Genomic DNA, 20,158 nt, shown 5'->3' on the forward strand with positions numbered 1-20,158 from the left:
GCTTGGTGTCACCCTACATTTCTTTTCCCTTCATATTATTACTCTTTATGTACCCTCTTCTCTAGCCAAACTGGACACCTTTTTGTCCCCTGAATATATTTCAAGCTTTCATACCCTTATGTCTTTCCTAGGCATGGAATGTCCTGCCTCAGTTTATTTTCATGATGAATTCTTAGAATTCCTTCCCATTCTTGAAAACTCAGATCAAATGTGACTTTCCTTTGGGAACCTTTTGTGTTCTATTTTGTAGCAGATTGTTCCCCCAGATCTCACATAGCTATTTGTTTGGCAACTCTCCAAAGCAGTTGTCATGTAATATTGTGTGTCACAGCTATTTTCTGTACTGGCACTGTTTTCCTTTATTGTGAACTCCTTGAAGCCAGGGACCATTTCTTATCTATATTTTGAATCTCCCCAGTGCCCTATACAATGCTCTGTACTTAGTATGTGAAGCATATTTATTATTAAATGTTTGTTATAATTGCCAAAGTTCTTTGACTATAAATCCAGCAGACTTTCTTTCCACTGTGCCATGCTGCCTCAATGACGCTGTCATTAATCTGAACTGTTACTAGGATTATGGTGTCCCTAATAGGAATGGTGAAGCTAGAAGGAGGAGGAAGGTTTAGGGAGAAAGATGATGAATGAGTCTTCTTCTGGATATTTGGAGTTTGAAATGCTTATGTATCCTCTAGGTGAAGATATCCAGGAGTCTGGAGATGTATTATTGGAGCACGAGAGAAGGGGGGGGGGGAGGGAGAGAGGGACAGAGAGACAGAGAGAGAGAGAGAGAGAGAGAGAGAGAGAGAGAGAGAGAGAGAGAGAGAGAGAGAGAGAGAAAGAGAGAGAGAGGGAGAGAGACAGAGTTGATATACTCATTGCTCAGTGCTCATTGCTTTAACAATTTTCTAATAGAAATGGTAAAGCCAAAACAATTTTATTTTAGGGAACTCAGGGGAAAATTATGCCGGTAATTACATGCTCTGAATTGTATTTTTAGTGTTATATAAAAAATGTTCCCTTTCTAATTGTAAATACTTGAATGGGAACTGAAATATGCTATGAACCTGCATTTGGATTAATCTGAAAGTAAACCCAGTTTAAGTGCAGCAGATTTCAGTTTTAGGGTAGTCCAAAAGTTATTAAGGAAGCTTTTGCCTTAAAATAACCAATAGTTGGATGTAGTAGTTAATAAATTGAAGTTTCTATCTTAGAGTTCCTAATTCCTCACATTTTGTGTTGAATTTGATGTATTATACCATTATAAGTGCTGTATTTATTATGTATTTATATGTACAACAGGCAACTGAAAGTTATGTTGACGAATGTCCTATTGACGGATTCAGGACGAAAATACATTAAGACTCTACCTAGAACTGATGCTAATTTATGTGATACCAAGAAGTTGCAATCAGACTCACTGCCTTCAACATCTGTTGACAGTCTAGCGATACATAAAAAATTAAACCCTCTCCACCAAAGCCTTTATTTATCTGAAAGGTACGTTTTCTAGTAATGGTTTTGTTCTAGTAATGGTTTTGTTCAAATAGAAACTGATTCTCACAGCTGCATATTGAGTTGGAAAAACTCAATATTATGCTGTATTATATTTTTCTTCATTATGTTAAACATTTCCCAACTATGCTTGAAATAACACAGCTCCTTAGTCCTAAGTAAAATTGCTTCTCATAGACTGTTTATACAGATGTACCTTCTTTAAGCAAATCTGATAAATGAAAATAAGAGTTTATGAAATGCAAAAGTTAGAGGATGATTCTAAACTTTTTATAAAAAGATTCACCATAGAATTCTTTAGATCATATATTTCGCAGCTGAATTTTAAATGCTTCAGTATTCTAAAATTCACTTTACTTATAACTCTTTAGGATCACTTTTTTGTTGTGTAAAGCAAGGTACATCTGCTAGATGCTTCTACGTTATATGTGATATAGAAAATAAGCTATTTAACATGCAGATAAATACTTAACCACCTTCTAAATGTTACATAATATATAACCTCTTCCTCATATTTTTATAATTTGCATGATACTTATCTCTATCATCTCTGACTTTTTCATATTTTCTTGGGTTTATAATCTGCTTTGTTAAAAGGAGATAAAAACTGTTAATAGTTTTACTTTAAAAAAAACACATGATGTTAAAATTGTCCTTTTGTTAGAAATTTTATGTGGCATGTGGGACTGAAAACTAGGAATTTAGATTGGGAACTTTTAGTGTGTGATGTTATGGTCCTCACTTTATATATTTAGGTTTGCAAATCCAGCAATCATGAGGTTAATTATTTTCTCCTGTACTTTTCTTACAATTGCAATACACCTCCACCAGGTAAGTGCTGGTGCTTTGGGTATATGATAAAGGACAAAGTATGTTCTTTACCTGAGATTCAGATTAGAATATGAATTTTTCATTTATTTATCAATTTATGTAAAAACTGAATATTCTAGTTAAATAGCAGGACATAAATAGTTTTACTAAATAATGTATTTTAAAAAATATTTATTTGAGCAATATTTAAAGAAGTAAACAGACTTTACTAGGCATTCTCACTATGTCTTAACTGTTACCAGTCATTAGCTAAACTAATCCTACTTTTTTCCCCTTTAAATTTAAGTAGAGCATTTCTCTCTGACTTAGTTTGCATCTGAACTTGGAATCAAGCTTTTCTAGGGACTGATTTCTAGTTAATGTGATATCAAAAATTTTCTATTAGTTTATTTTCAATTTCCTGGATTCTTATAACTTTTCTGTCTGTTAACACAACTTGATTGGTTTGGCTTATTTGACTGACTGATCAAAGAAACAGCCCTGCCATTTTCTCTGGCCCTTCTGTTTTCTTTTGCCTTTCCTCCTTCAAATAGCAGATATACCACTTAGAGTTATATTGTCACTATGATAAGCATGTGATCCTTTGTTCTTTTTTTCTTTTGGAAGTAATCTTTTTCTATTTGGAGTAATTTTTTATTATCTTTTAAAAAGAGAGATATTCTAGTTGTTACTTGTCTTATAAATGTAATGGGAGGATTTATTATCTTTGCATATATGATAAAATATTTAGAAAATATTTCTTGATATAAGTTCTTTCTCCATCTCTGGTACATATGCAGGCACAATGCATTCAACATTTATTATATGCATACTATATGCAGGGCTAGGTACTGGGTGGATAAAGCAAAAAAAAATTGTAAGACAAACAGGAGAAAATCAGCAGAGGGAATGTATTAGAGTTGAGAGATATTGAAAAAAGTTTCTTATAGAAGAGTGGATTGTATCTAAGATTTGAAGGAAACTAAGGAAGTCAGGAGGTGGAGATAAGGAGGCAGGGTGCATGGGGAATTTTCATCAGTAATATGCTAGCCTATGGCCATCACACATCTCTTCATTGCCCTTTACATCACTTGCCATTTTGATTCCTCAGATTTTGTAGTATTTCATGATTTGCAATAATATAGTGTCATTGAGGTAACATTGGCATTAAGAAGATGATGAATTTTTGTTTCAAGGAAGAGCTTTAGATCATTGAAAACACTGTCCAGCTTTCTTAGCTTCAATCTAGCCCGTTTTCCCTCCTTCCAAGACATTATTACTCATGTGTATTGATGGATTAACTCAATACACTGCTCACTCAGTCTTGTGTTATAGACTAGACAGCAGGCATATTTTATCCATTTGATTTTTTGATTTGTGTTGTTAACTTGATCTTTTTAGTAGCAGTAGATATTATTGAAGAGATCCTGTAGAACAGTGCTATAAAACTCAAATAGAAACTGATTCCCACAGCTGCATATTGAGTTAGAAAAACTCAATATTATGTTGTATTATATGTTTCTTCATTATGTGAAACATTTCCTAACTATATTTAATCTGTTTTGGGTAGTGAATGTGGGCCAGGGGGTCTGCAGACTGTAAGTTTAACATGTCTACTGTAGAACTTTGGGGTTTCAGTTTAATTTAGTAAACATTTAGCTTTAGAAAGTCATCCCTTCATTCAAGGAACTTAGAATCTATTGGGGAGTGGGGGGATACACCATGTACAGGGATAAATATATGCAAAGCAGATTGAGGAATGAGGACTAACAACTGGGTGGGTGGGAGAGGCTTAGAAAAGAATTGATATAATCAAGAATCTAGAGGACCTTATTATTTATGGGAATCCTTTTGTTGGGACTGTGTGGAAGACATCCATTCTTATCATGACTGCCTTTGGTGAACATTTCTTTGTTTTATATCTTGCTTCATATTGATAATCAAATAATTGATTGAATAAATTAATTACAAGCATTATTAAACACTTACCATGTACTAAGCACTGAGGTTGCAAATACAAAACCAAGAGTCTCTGACTGAAGGAATTTACATTGTGATGGCAGAGACAATATACATAGGGGAGTGGTAGACAGGGAAGGGAGTTTTGGTCTGAGAAGTCACAAAGATAGTGAGTAGAATACTAGAATAGTCTATTGACATTCTCTTTACACAGGTGATGGTAGTATTGATTTAATTACAGTTTTCAGAGCAAACAGTGATCAACAGAATAAAGTTACATCTATGGTAGCAGCTGTTATTACTCTTATGTGATCTTAACACATGAATAGAAGACATATTGAAGAGAGCTTTTAAAACTGGGTTGTATTCTACAGAGTTAAGTGCTATTTTGTTATCAGTAGTAAAAACAGCGGGATTTTATGTTCTTTGTACCTTTTTACTGGTTTGATTACTGTGAAAATGTAGTTTGCTCTAGAAATTTTTGTGTGAAAACCATCCTTTTTCTTTCTTATATTTTCATCAAGGGTATCCTCAATAAATGTATATATCATTGTTAATTAAGATTTTGTAGAGATAAGAAAGTAGGTATATGATTAGTAGTAGTTACTGATGTCTTCCCAGTTGCTTTTCTTCCCTAATTATAACATCTGTGTTTTTTCCCTCCCAAATATATATTCCCCTCTCTGACATATATTATGCTAATAACTGGAGAGAAAGCAGGAACATCCTTTTGTTAAAGTTGTAACTTGAAGTGAGCCAGGAAGGAAACTCGAGATTGCCTGTGAGATAGCCTTTGTGAAGTTATGGAGGCAGGAGGTGGTGATCATGTATGATGGGAAGTAAGTAGGCCATTTTAGCTAGAATTAACAGTGTGAAATAAGTCTAAAATGATAGTTTGGAGCTATATTGTAAAGGATTTTAAATGCTAAACATGGGAGTTTGTATTTTTTCCTTGAAGCAAGAGGGAGTAACTGAAGCTTCTTGAGTAGGAGAGTCAAATAATCAGACGTAATGTTTTAGAGGCCTTTTACTAACCACCCATTAGATATTCCTGCTTGGATGTTCTTGAACCTCAAGTTCAATGAGTCAAAAGTAATCTTGTTATATTTCTCCCTAAACTTGCTCTTCTTTCTAACTTCCTTGTGTCATTAGTGGCATTACTTTTCCCCTAGTCACACATATTCACAACCTTGTAGAAATCTGATGCTTCCATTCTCATTCCACACATACAATCTATTCCCAGATCTTATTAATCCTCTTTCTAATGGCATAGTAGAGAAAATGCTGACCATAGAAAGATTTAAGTTTGAATTCCACTTCTGACATTTACTAGTTGTGTGATGATCCTGAGTAAGTTGCTCAAGCTCTATGAACCTCAGTTTCTTTGTTTGCAAAATGGAAATAATAATACCTTTAGTACTTACAATATAGGGTGATTGTGAGGCTCAACTGAAATAATATATATAAAGTATTTTGCAAACTTTAAAGGGCCTAATACATATACACTATTATTATAGTCAGTTCTGCTATAATAATTGTTTTGAAAACTTGATATATTAGGGAACAATTTCAGCGTAACAAATTTTGAATTGAATCATGCATGATTTCATTATTGAGAAACAAAAAACTGTAGTCAGTTGAACCAAGCAAAAAATGCATACACTTCAAACATCTATCAACTTCCTTAGTTCACCTCATGTGTTTGCCTGCTAGCTTGTATAACACGACTTCACAATAGCTAATAAGCTTCAACTCTCTTCACACTTACTTCCACCAGCAGAGTTAAGAGTTTTCATGGTAAAGTGCCAATTGTTGTTCAATTTTTTCAGTTGTACCCTACTCTTTGTGACCCCATTTGGAGTTTTCTTGGCAGAGATAACTGGCGTGGTTTGCCATTTCCTTCTCCAGCTCATTTTATGGATGAGGAACTCAGGCAAACAAGGGTAAGCATTTGCTTAGTGTCACACAACTAGAAAGTATCTGAAGCCAGATTTGAACTTAGGAAGATGAGTCTTTCTGACTTAAGGTTCAGCATTGTTGTTTGTCTTCTGGTGTAATATGACCTTTGGGTAGAGAAGGACTGGTCCAGTCCTCTTCCTTTTTCCACCTTACACCATGAACAGGCCTGAGGCTGTAGTTTCAGTCCAATGAGGCTGCCTTTTTGCCCCCATTAATGGGTCTTGGCAACAGATTAGACATGGACAGTGAGAATGAGGAAGAGAGGATGTGATACCTAGGTTTTAAGCCTGGGTGATTGGAAGGATAGTGGTACTCTTAATAGTTGCAGGGAAGTTTGGAAGCAAGGAGGTGTTTTGGGGAAAGATAATGAGTTCTGCTTTGGATATGTTGAGTTAAAGATGTCTATGACTTTTCCTTAGTTTAAGTTCCTTGTTTGAGTTATCCAACAGGCAAATGTGAGAGGTCATCAATAAATCAACCAACATTTAGTAAGTGCCTACTATGTGCTAAATTCTAGAGATGCTAGAGGTAAAAGGTAGCCACTGTCCTCAAGGAACTCAAAATAGAATGGGGGAGACAAGATGCAAACAAATATACAGAAACAAACTTCATACAGGATAAATAGGAAATAATTAAGAGAGGGAAAGATGGGATTTTAGTTGGGACTTAAAGGAAGTTAGGGAAATCAGTAGGTAGAATTGAGGAGACAGAACATTCTATTCTAGGCCAGGGAAAATGCCTGGAACCAAGAGTTGGAGTGTCTTGTTCATGCATTGGCCAGGAGACCAGCATTACTGGGTTGAAGAATATGTGTCAGGTAGTAAGGTGTAAGAAAACTGGAGAGGTTGGAGGAGGGCTAGGTTATGAAGCACTTTGAAAAGCAACCAGAATTTTGTATTTGATCCTGGAGGTAATAGGGAGCTGCTGGGGTTTATTGAGCATGGGACTGACGTGGTCAGAGCTGTGCTTTGGAAAAATCATTTTGGTGTCCGAATGGGAATGAATTGAAGTGGAAAAGGACTTGGAGCGGGTAGACCCATCAGCAGGTTATTGTCTAGGTGTGAGATGATAAGGGTCTGCACCAGAGTGGTGGTAGTATGAAAGGAGAGAAGGGGGCATATTTGGGAGATGTAAAGATGAAATCAATAGGTCTTGGCAATAGACTGAATATTAGGGATAAGAGATAGTGAGGAGTGGAGGGAACTCCTAGGTTTCAAGCCTGAGGATTTGGGAAGATTGTGTTGCCTTTTTTCAGTAATAGGGAAGGTAGGAAAGGGGGATGGTTTAGTGGAAAGGATAATTAGATCCATTTTGGATATGTTGTGTGTGTTCTTCATTGCCGAAGACTATACTATCAGAGAAATAATGACATGACTTGCACTTGACTTTGTTTTGAGTGAGGCAGGGCTGTGCAGGTTACTAGCCTCACTTCTCCTCCAGAGCCATCTGAATCCAGGGACCAGATATTCATCAGGATAACTGGAGATGACCCAGGATGAGGCAGTTGGGGTTAAGTGAATTGCCCAAGGTCACACAGCTAATGAGTGTCAAATGTCTGAGGTGAGATTTGAACTCAGATCTGCCTGACTTCTGCACTGGTGCTCTATCCGTTGCACCACCTAGCTGCCCCTTTGGGCATGTTAATTTTAAGAGGTATACAGGACAGATAGATATTTGAAAGGAAGTTAGAGATGTTAGATTGGAGTCCAGCCCCTACAATCCAACTAAAGAAACATTCCCAGTGACTCAACCTGACTAGCTTACTCTTCTTTTGTTGCCCTCTTCCATACTTTACAGTATTGCTAGGCTAAGTTGCCTGAAGTCACAAAATTCAGGTAGCGTGTGGAATTTGGGGAAAGTCAAGTTTTTCTACCAGTATTGCTAGACTCATTTCTTAGAACAGAGGTGTCAAACACGGGGCCTATAACACCCCTGAGTGCAGCTTTGTTTAAATCTTATCTCTTGTACTTGTTACCTCTGTAAACTTGGGCAAGTCACTTAACATTTCTCTGCTAGTCAGCCAGTCAATAAACATTTATTAAGTGCCTGCTATGTGCCAGGAACTGTGTGAAATGCTTGAGATACAAAGAAAGAGAAAAGATAGTCCCTGCCCTCAAGGAACTCACAATCTAATGGGGGAGATAGCATGAAAATAATTACAAACAAGATAGATACAGAATCAATAGAACATACTCAGCAGAGGAAAGACACTAGAATTAATAGGGACTGGGAAAGACTTTAGCTGGGACTTGAAGGCTGCAGGGGAGCCAGGAGGCAGAGATGAGGAGGAAGGAGAGCACCCCAGCCATGGTGGGCAACCACAGGGATGCTCTGAGGAGGGAGATGTGTCACTGAGTGGTAGAGTTCCTGGGGGCAGAGTTTTAGGTACAAGACTGAAAAGGTAGGGAAAGGGAGGGGGATGTTATGAAGGGCTTTGAATGACAAACAGAAGAGCATTTTATAGTTGATCCTGGAGGTAATGGGGAGCCTCTGGAGTTGATTGAGTGGGGGATGGAAGAACACAGACTTATACTTTAGGAAGATCACTTTGATAGCTGAGTAGAAGATGGACCAGAAGGGGAAGAAACTTGTGACAGTTAAACCAACCATCAGGTTATTGCTTTACTTCCAGAGCCTTTAGTCACCACATATTCATGCTTACCTATGCTTTTCTGTTAAGACTAAATAGTCTGTATTTGTCAGTAGAATGACATAAATGCTAGTGATATGAGTATGAAGCAATTTTATTTTGTATTTTTTTTTAGTATAAAGCATTGCTAATTAAGAAAGTATGGATTTTCTAAGAAAGAGAAAAATAGCTGAGTGAAATTTGGGTTGGTTCCTTTATAAAATGCTTTCTACTAAATGTTACATACTGCAACAAGGAACATTTGAACAAGAGACCAACTGTAAACTTGTGCAGCTACCTAAAAAGGCCAGTTGTATCTTCAGGGGAAGCATGTTTACTGCTCATCAGTGGACAAAAACCTTTTTAAAAGTTAATGTACATATGGACAATTTTTTTCTATCAATTGAAATTTCTAAGATGTATCAATTTCAGTAATTGTAACTTATTTGAATTGAGATAAAAATGTGTCTGAATCCAATTTCATGCAATTAAAAGTTCATTTAGACTTCAGCACAGTACAGTGTGTGTTATTTTGTGTATGACAGGCAACCCAAAGTTATACTGATGAATGTCCTGGGAACGGAGTTAGGAAGAAAATACATAAAGACCCTCCCTCTAACTGAGGCTAATTTGTGTGAAACTGACAACATGCAATCAAATCAACTTCCTTCATCATCTGTTGACAGCCTAGAAACTTGTCAAAAGCTAGAGCCTCACAAGAGCCCATTTTTATCTGAAAGGTATGTTTAGTGGTTAATTTTACTCAATACAATTACTGTATTTACTCATAAAACTCCTTTTTCTCCCACAGATATTTAAGTCTTCTAAATGGCAGTTGATAACTCAGGGTGGGGAAAACAATCAGTGACATTATCCTGGTGGGAGCACAATTTTCTTCCTGTTTGTTTGCATGGATTTGAGATGCAACAGCTCCCTGACTTTTTAAAATTTCAAAAGCCATTTGACTAACATAATATACAGGATTTGCCATTGGACAAAAGAAAGTACTTGATAGAATAGACACAATGATTGAAATATGAATCTGAAGTTCCCTCTGAATCATTAACTAGGAAAGGAGAAACTTGAACTTAGACCTGAACAGGGACTTTGGAATATAGTAGCCAAGTAGGACTAATGGGTGAGAAAGGGAGGAGCAGAGGGAAAAGACCTGTTAGCGAATGTTAGAACTTTTCTCATTTATCTGCTCTTTCTTAAGAATTTCCAAAGCCTTCTCTTCATACCTTCTTGCTTTTAGACTACAGAGATCGCAGTTTTCTTCTGGGTTAAAAATCGATTTTTCTAGTTAAGTGATTCAAAGGAAAATTCTGATTTGCATTAGTACCTCTTTAAATCTAATTTCATTAATGATACTCAATTACTTCCTTCTCACTTAGTTTTTGGATTTACTTTTGACATCTGATATTTCTAAAAAAACCTATTTGTTGCAATATGTAATTCACTTTTGACATTCCTAGCTTTCCATGTGTTTGAAGTTTGCGGAAATTTTTTTTCAGTTTGCTTTTGTTTTCTTCTGCTGAATTTTCATAGACAATTTGAATTTTTAAAAATTGAGTCCCTTTCAAAGTATGTCGAACATTGTATTGGGGCAAAAAAGAACAGTGTATTGGATTTCAGTGGTACCACCATAGTTACCTGGCTGAATGTTTATGTTGGAGAATATCAGAAATGTCTTCTTTTTTTCTAGTTGATTGGTCAAGTGCTGGTCAACAGAATTTTTCCTGTAAAAGTTTTACATTAAATTACTTAGTCAAGGTATTCAGGCGTTTAAATGTCTTGCTTTTCCTTTCTCTTTAGGTACAACTAATACTTTTATATTTTATTTTAATTTACTATGAAAAAAGGAGAAAATTATTTGTAGGTAACAAAAAGTTAAAAAAAAGATGATTTTATGGCTTGCCTGATTTAGATTATAAAAAATACAAAGTTGTAATAAAAAGAACTCTTTTAGGAGTAACTCTTTAGAAACTGTTTAGGTGTAACAAAACCAATATTCTAGTCATCATTTATTTGCCATGCAACTTTGAAAAGGTCTTTTGACATCTCTGTGTCTCAGTTTCTTCATATATAGTGTGAGAGTTACTCTTATTTCATAAGGCTCTTGAGATGAGTTGAGGTAATGTATGTAAAGGTTCTTTATAAACTACTAAAAACTATGTGAGAATTATTATTTTGATATTAACAGGAAATGTAATTTCAAATTTATTACGATTCAGATTACATCAGTGGACCTCTCTTTTATCTGCTGAGAAAGTATGCTACTATTATGAGTCATATTTTAGAAAGGTTAAATGGACTGCAGAGTTGAAAGGAAAACTTAGAGTTAATTTAATGAAAACCCTTACCCAAATAAAAAATCCCATCTACAATATCTACAGGAGGCCATCTAGCCTTTGCTGAAAGACTTCCAGTGATAGGAAACTCACTAACCTTGTCTGCCATACCTCCCCACCTCAAAAAAGTCCATTTCATTTTTTGAAAGCTCTTAATTCTTTTCCCCCCTATACAACTTAAGTTTTAAAATTGATATACTTCATTTTTATGTCATCTTCATTTTTCAAGCTATCCCTCCCCGGTCTTCTACCTAGTGATCCAATTCTTCAAGCAACAACAAAATTTTAAGAGAATTTTAAACAAGAAAGCAGTTCACAGCAAATTAACCAATACATCAACAGAGGCTGACAGTGTATTCAGTGTTTCACACTTTTAGTTACCCATCTCTCCAACGAAGGGAGAGGAAGGTACATTTTCTCATCCTTTCTTAGGGGACATTGCTTATTAGGCCTTTTGAAGAGGGCGGCTAGTCTTAGGTTTTTTGTTCTTTCCATTTACATTGTTGCATTATGCATTGTTTACTTGGTTCTGCTTATTTTACTCTTTAGAGTATAAATCTCTCCATGCTTCTCTGAGTTTTTTGTATTCATTATTTTTTACAATAAAATAATGTTCTATTAACTATTACTAACTGTTGCATCCCCTACAATTGTCTCATTTCACTCCAATATCAGACTTAGACTATCAGAGAGCTAGCCTGTCAGGCCCAACCTAGAATTTACCTGAATGTATTTAGTCATTCTCAAATCAATTGACCGATTTACTTTATTTCTAATATCATAAAGAATGTTACTACTTTCTATTTTTGACCTCCCTAAGGTTTAAGCCTAGTAGTCACTTCTCTTGGTTTGAAGATATGAACATTTTAGCATTTCAAATTGTTTTCCAGAGTGGTTGGACTTATTTGCAGCATTACCAATTGTGCTTTAGTGTGTTTTTATTTCTATAACTCCTCCTATGTTGCTTCTTTCTATTTTCTAAAAACATTTTTTTACCTTTTTAATAACTAGGAGATGAAGCCTCAGAGTTGTTTTCATTTGCATTTCTCTTATTAGTGATTTGGAGTAATCTCTTGTCCATTTTTTATACATATCAAACTTTTATGTCTTTCTTTTATTTCTATAAGTTATAGGCCCTAAGTGGCAAAGCTAGTTCAAGTACTATGATTAATTTAGTGATTTTGGGGGTATAGTTGGAAGGGAAAATAGGTGATTGGGAAAAATCTTTGCAAGAAATTTCTCTGATAAGGTATCATTTCCCAGGTATATAGGAAAGAGAATAAAGTTTATAACACCAAGAGCCGTTCTCTAATATATAAGTGGTCAAAGAAGATGCACAGGAAATTTTCAAAGCCAGACTGTTGTTCTACTTCACAGTTTTGGGGTTTCATGTAGATGAGTAGGATTAGAAGAGAAATGTAGGATAAAATGGAAAACATAGGTGTCAGATTTGCTCTGTAGACTTTGTGATTAAACCAGATTAAAATGTAATTGGAAAATATTTTAACAAAATCAGTGAAATATAGATGCTAATTTTTGGTTTTCTAAGCTAACATGCCTGCTCGCAGGGATCATTTCTATTTAAGCTTAACACTGCTCCTTATGCACATATATGCAGATACTTCTCTTTAGATAGTCATAAATGCTTCTAAGAGACATTTCTGTGAAGTCAAAAATTGTAATTTAAAAAAGCTTTTCCCTAAAAAAGCAAATTTTAACTGTATACTAAACTATGTAGATAGAAATGAGAATTAGTTTTTGAAAATGTTTTGAAAAATAAAAGCAATATAGATTTAAAGAATTACTTTAAAACAGCTTTTTGCATTATGTTTTGTTCCTAGGCAAGCAATATTGGTTATTTAATGAAAAGAGTTCAAACTACTGTTTTAAATTTCACTAATATAATTTTACAGATTTTCAATAGAGGGAGCCCAAAGCTTTAATATAGAAAATGAAGGATTTTTCATATTTTATTTTCTCTGTTGACTTTGTAATCATTTTCTATTTTTGTGTGGGCTAATTTTCTTTTTATTCTTTTGGAACAGATTATTAGTAAAAGTGTGGAAAATCTTCCTGGCTTTTAAAAGAATATTTCTTAACTTTTATTTAAAATGATTTCTGACTGGTATGTTTTTAATTGTAAATTTTAGTCTGATTGTAAACTACACTATTTCATTTTGAGAAAGCAAAATTTAACCCACAGTTAGTCAAAGACCAAAAAAAGACAACAATCTTATTATATTAAAAGTATCATAAAAGAGAGAGTTCTAGCCTGTAGAAGATATAGTTCAGGTTTGCTTTTCAACCTCTTAGTCTGGAATCATATAGCACTCCATAGCATTTAGGTTATAAATATAAGCAATGGATTTTTGCACTGAAAATAAAATTCTTGCAATGGAAATTAATGCAATGAATGAGAGTCAATAATTAGGCAGATCTTTTTTTATACTTTATATTTTATTATTTTTTTATTCAGTGAGATCTAATTAATCTCCGTACCTTATTTCTCAATGCCTCTACTTCATTTTCCAAGAGAACATGTTGGACAAGTGATTCATTAATGGAAGTAGAGGATAGTAAGGCCAATAGTGGCTTAAAAATAGTCCTTACACTGATAGACATTGCATAGGATTATGTATTTAATGTTGGAAAGTCAGTCAACACATAAAATCCAGAATGAGGTTAAAAAACAATTGACTAGAGTCAGTCATTATAGGAATCATTGATGTCTTCTTATATGGAATGATATCTTTAGCCTCTGCCCCTCAACCTACTGTCCTGGTGTCCCTGACATATACTATTACTCTGCCATGACTCATTGCATAAGCTTGTACCTCAGTATTCTGTTACTACAATACTGGGACTACAGGAAAACCACGTTTTGTGGAAGCAGACCTGTTCTAAGACAAAATCCACATGTACCTTGTTTCTTACTTCCAAGACTTAACCTTAGACACCATTGCCCCTCACTTCTAGGATTAGTCTTAGTCACTGCACCCTCATACTTCAAGCATTCAGGTCTTCTAGTAATGACCAAATACTCAGATATTAAACTTTTTTGTACTTAAGACTTCTTGTATTGGAAAGGTCACTGACAACAGGAGAGTTTTCCTTCTTCCCTAATTCTTGGAAGAGAACAAAGTTGCTTTGTCATTCAGAGGACTCTTGAGAGTCATAGCCCCACCTCCCATATCTTCCTCTTCCAATCCTGATAATGTGGAACTTTTGAGTGAGCAAAAACTATCCCTCTCCTTTGCTACTACTCTCCATTTCTTCGCCCTTATACTTCTCAGCCCTATCCTAGTCTAGTTCTTGCCTGTCCCTTCCATTCCACTCTGCAATATTCACCCTATTATTTAATAAGCTTCCCTTCATCATGGGCATCTTCCTCTTATGTTTCTTCCATCTTTTATCACTTATGAAAATCTGACTCACACCTGAAGATATTTGCTTCTCTGGTCATTCTCCTCAGTTACGAATATACCTTTCCTCATGTTACTTGGCACACTGAACTAAGAGGAGAAAGAGACATATTTTTTGCTTTCCTCTGCTGCTTCCTCAGGTGTTCCAGACAGTTGTCGCTTAGGAACCTGTTCTCCTTTGAGGCCCACTCTATGGAGATATGTTACCCCATCTAGATCTTGGTGGCAATTCTCTTTTGGTTCCTCCTCTCTCCTTTCTCAAGGTGTTTAGCACCTGACTTTTAAGATAGGAGCACCTTCATTCTAGAGGACATTAATATATGTGTTGGTTTTCTCTCAAACATTATAGGCTCTCAATTCTCCAACCTTTTCAGCTCTACTTCAGCCACATACAGGAATAGTTATACCCTTCATTTCAACCAGCAGCCACAGTTCCACTGTTTTCCACTGAAGTTCTGTTATCTCACTATATCCTCCTATCATTCTATATCTCCCTGTCTCAATCCTCCTAAATAAATTCTTTGTTTTCATTATTACTTGCAGTCCTTTTATCCTTCAGTCCTCTCTCAGGCTATCATCCTGCACAGTCTTTACTTCTTCCCCAGTCTGACCTTACAGTTAATCAGCTCAACTTTGTGCTGGCTTTTATTCTCATTCCCTTTGTCCCTTGTCCTGTCACCACTCATGTGTTACCAAACTCCAACTTTGCATTACCTTTATTGTCTTCTTGTTTCATTCCTAATTCTGGCTACTGAATGGTGCTGGAAGTCAAGTGAAAAGCATTGGAAGGATTCATACAACCATGATAACTATAGATCCACCACATTCTCTGAGGTCTTACTGCTACAAGGCAGTCCTTTCCCCTTCTCTAATTAACTATTTTGTGCAATGGTCCAGACCCTGATAAAACTGTCTCAGCAGATGGACTAAACTAGGTTGAGGGTGAGTAACAGACCTCAGATCTGTTGATGAGTCAGAGGGTGTCTGCCCCAAGTATGTGAAGACTTCTTCTGGGAGAATGGGCAGATACATTCCAATAGCCATGAAGGTGGCTGAAGTAGTCTCTGGGGAGTGCTTAGAGCTTGGTTAGTCATGGAAGATGCTGAGGTCATCCACTGCATTCTGGGCCATTGCCTTGACTTTTGTCCTGCCATTGGATTTTTTGTTTTTGCTTCCATTGAATTTTAATGACTTTGGAAGAGAGATGATGAGTTTTTGCAGCTCTGCCTCACTTCAATTCATCATCTTATGAGGTCATTGATTCTTTTTTTTTAAACCATGGACGAACAACAATTGACTGTTAATTGCCTTTCTTCTCTGTCTCTCTGTTTCTCTCTCTTCCTTTCTCTTCCTCTTCTTATCATCAAAGAAGCACACTTCACTCTGCAATGAAAAATTAGAGGCCATTTCATGAGTTCTCTATTCTCACCTTTTCATCTTAAAACTCATTGAAATTATCTTCCATTTTTTCCTTCTTTAATCTCTGATGAAGTGTCTTCTCTGTGCCAACACCAGCTCCTCCATTTTTACCCTTGTTCCTCATTACTTTCTTTCTCCTCTTGCACTTTACCCCTAAGTTATTCCCCCTAACCTTATATTTCTTTCTATATACTGGTTAACTCTCTACTGCCTACAAACTTGCCCAGGCCACTTCCATTATGTAAAAACCTACACATGACAACATTGCTCTCAACACTGCAGTCTATATTTCTTCCTATTTACAGTCAAAAACCCAGGGGAAAAGAACTGCCTATACCTGCTGATTTTATGTTCTCTCTCCTCTCACTTCTTAACCCCCTAAAGTCAAGCACATCACCTGATCATTTAAATGAAATTACTTTTTTCAAAGTCACAAACATCTTAATTATAAAATCCAGTGACCTTTTCTCAGTTCTCATCCTTCTTGACTTTTCAGAAGTACTTGCCACTGTTGATCACTCTCTTCTCCTAGATACTTGAATCTCTCTGGGTTTTCATGACGCTCTTCTCTCATGGTTCTACTACTACTACTATTGGTTGTTTCTTTGCTGGATGATCATCTGTGTCCTGTCTCCTAAATGTGTGTGTGCCCCAAGGGACTGGCCTCTCTTTTATTTTCTCTCTATATACTATCTCTCAGGGATCTTATCATTTCCCTTGGGTTTAGTTATCATCTTTATGTTGATGACTCCTAGAGTTATTTATTTAGCCCTAGTCTCGCTCTTAAATTATAGTTCCACTTCACCAACTGCCATCACCAACATTATGTCTTATGGCTGTCTCAAACCCAAGCTCACGCTTTATCCTAAGTTCCTTATGTTTTTGAGGTTACCACGTTCTTTCCAGTCACCAAGATTGCAACCTGAGAGTTGTAATCCTTGACTCTTCACTCTTTTTTTGCCCATTTACTTACCATCCATTTACTTACCATCAATTCTCCCTTAACAACATTTGTTGCACCAGATTCCATTCTGTCCACTCATACCATAAGTATCTTAATTCGATACCCTATAATTGCTCACCTAGACTATATAATTGATTTCCCCATCAGACTTTCTCCCCTGGTGGCATAGTGTATAGAGAACTGTGCTTGGAATCAGGAAGACCTGAGTTCAAATGTTGCTTCAGACATTCACAAAAAAATGTGACTCTGGACAAGTGATTTACTCTCTCACCTTCTTCATCTATGAATGGAGGATAATAATAGCAACTAGTTTACAGGGTTGTTGTGATAACCCTATGAGATACTATATGTAAAGTTAAAGTACTATGTTACTGTTATTATTATTATTATCATATACTATACAGCTATCAAGTTGATATTCATAAAATAGAGGTCCAACCATTCTCTCCCCTGCTCAGAAAGCTTTAGTGACTTCTGATTGGCCTTAGGATAAAATACAAACTTTTCTATTTTGGCATTTAATGCTCTTCACAATCTAATTCTTATACACCTTTTTGGGCTTATTATTTATCATGCCCCTTCACACACTTTGTGGTCTGATCAAATAGTTTAATTGCCAGTTGCTCACATAACAATATCTTGCTCATCTCTTATCAGTGTGCCTTTGCATAGGTTTCCTCACATTTCTGGAATACATTATACTTCTGCCTCTTAGAATCCTTAACTACCTTAAAAATTCAGCTAAAGTTCCAAAATATGTAAGAGACTTTCTTAATTTCCCTCCCCAACTGCTACTTCCCTCCTTTCCTTTATCTTCCTCCTATTCTGTATTTATATATATATATGTATGTATATATATGTGTGTGTATATGTATATATATATGTGCATGTGTGTGTATTTTTATGATCATATGTGTGCATGTTGTTTCCATTGACAGAATGTAAACTCTTTGAAGGCAAGACAGGGGTTGTTTCATTTTTGCCTTTGTTATTGTCTGGTATAATGCCTGTTGTAGTTTAGTCAGTGTTTGTTGATTGTGATTGATTAGATACCATGCTGTTCTCCCGTTGCCTGTTAGAGTCAATATATTACTTTTAGACTGATTCCTTTTATTTACTACTTGTTATACACTTTATTGGATAAGCAGAATAGTAAAGTGGACAGAGAGTCAGCCTTGGAGTCAGCATGATCTGATTCAAATCCTGCCTTTGATACTGAGTGTGTGACCCTGGCAAGTCACTTAACTTCTCAGTGTCCCAGGTAATTCTCTACCTCTCTAAGTTGTAGTTAAAATATGATCTAATTTAAGATGATTTGCTTTACTTGCATTAAAGTAAGTATTTGCTAGGTATGTTGGTAAAAACTAAGCTCTTTATTATAGGAATTATGGTAAACAAAACAAGAAGAAAAGGATTATTTATGTCAAAATTATATTGATCATCTGCTTCTAGGCCTTAGGACTATTTTGGAGTTTGTCTTTCTTTTCTCGTTGGATGTTACTTTCCCCCTTGCATTCTTCAATCCAAGCAAAGAATCAGTCTGTTTCTCACATACTGGAATGGAATGGCCTGGAATGCATTTCCTCCTTAATCTGCCTAATAGCATTCTTCTCTTGCTTTAAAATGCATCTAGTGCATTATCTTCTTCATTCCTTTTCTGATTCCCTAGATTGCTAAGACTCATCTTCCTTTCCAAACTACCTTGTCTTTAACTATTTTGTACATTTACATTTATTAGCTTTTATGTTTTGCTACATATCCTTATAAATTCACTCATTACATTTTACTATGGATCGTCCCTGAGAGTAGAGATTGTTTCATTCTTTATACTTGTAGCCCCTGGAGTCTATTGAGCAGGGCAAGGCAACATAGTCAGACCTGAGTTTTAGGAAAATCACTTAGGCAGTTGTATGGGAGATATATTGAAGTGGAGGCAAACCAGTTAGAAAAGTGTTGTAACAGTTCAGGTGAGAAGTGATGAGGGCCTGAAATACTGTGGTTGCTGTGTGAGTGGTGAGAAAAGGGGGAATATATGAAAAATATTGTGGAATTAGAAATGATGAGATTCAACAACCAACTGAATATGTGGTGTGAGGGATGATGAGAAGTTGAAGATGATGCCATTGCTGAGAACATACGTGATTAGGAGGATGGTGATGCTTGTGAGAGTAAGAGGAAAACTCAGAAGAGGTGGATTTAGTGAGGGAGGAGATGATGAGTTCTGTTTTGGGCATATTCAATTTTAGATATTTATGAGAGATTGAATTTTAAATATTCAATAGAAAGTTGGTCATGTAGGGCTGGAACTCAAGAGGAAGATGAAAGCTAGCAGAGAGATGATAATTGAAACTGTAGGATGAGATCACCATATGAGAATAGTATAGAGAGAAAAGAGAAGAGGACCCAGGACAGAGACTTTGGGCTACGAGGAGTAGTAAGACTGGTAGAAGAACCAGGAAAGAGCAGTGCATGAATATCTGCAGAGGAGAGAGTGTGCATGCAGAGAACGTGATCATTATCAAAGACTGAAGAAAGGTCCAGAAGAATGAAGACTGAGAAGAGGCCATTAGATTTGGCAATTAAGATAGTTGATAACTTTGGAGAGAGTAATTTCAGCTCAATGATAAGGTCAGAAGTTAGATTGCAAAGGGCTTACAGTTGAGAAAGTGGAGGCATCTAGTGTAGATAGCTTTTTCAAGGAGTTTTATCTAAGAAAAAGAGGGACAATATAGGATGATAGCTAGGGGGGATGCCAGAATCTAGGGAGAATTTTTTTAAGGATAGGAAAGACAAAGGTATGTTTGTAGTTAGTAGCGAAAGAATCAATAGATATGGAGAGATTGAAGACTAGAGTGGGGATGATAATGGATACAATTTGCTAGAGAAGGTGGGAGAAAATGGAATCAAAGAGATGGCTTGGAAGGAGAAGGATCACCTCTTTGTCAGAGACTGGAGTGAAGGAGGAGTTATTGGGGGATAATATTAGAGGGAAGTGAAGAAGAGAAAGGAAGGAGTTTTGGAAATAGCCTCATTTTCCCCCAATGTGTTATGAGATTAAATCTTTTGCTAAGAGGTTTGAGGAAAGGATGATGCTACAGGCTTGAGAAGAGAAGTTTTAGACTAGCTGATG

At 36.0% G+C, this 20,158-nt stretch overlaps 1 protein-coding gene across 10 annotated transcripts in view; it reads left to right on the top strand.

The window, feature by feature from the left end:
- The window catches only part of SENP7 (SUMO specific peptidase 7), a 165,665-nt gene that overhangs the window by 57,077 nt on the left and 88,430 nt on the right, over positions 1 to 20,158 (top strand). For 7 of the 10 annotated variants that reach the window (XM_072614148.1, XM_072614149.1, XM_072614150.1 and 4 more), the window contains 2 exons: positions 1,303 to 1,500; positions 9,418 to 9,612. The exons of 1 other annotated variant lie outside the window; for it this stretch is intronic. In XM_072614148.1, the coding sequence (XP_072470249.1) occupies positions 1,303 to 1,500; positions 9,418 to 9,612 (393 nt within the window). The remainder of the gene's footprint in view (positions 1 to 1,302; positions 1,501 to 9,417; positions 9,613 to 20,158) is intronic. 2 more of the 10 variants (XM_072614153.1, XM_072614154.1) reach the window with 2 other exon arrangements.

Source organism: Notamacropus eugenii, chromosome 5 (genome assembly GCF_028372415.1).
Source record: "Notamacropus eugenii isolate mMacEug1 chromosome 5, mMacEug1.pri_v2, whole genome shotgun sequence".
NCBI lineage: Eukaryota > Metazoa > Chordata > Mammalia > Diprotodontia > Macropodidae > Notamacropus > Notamacropus eugenii.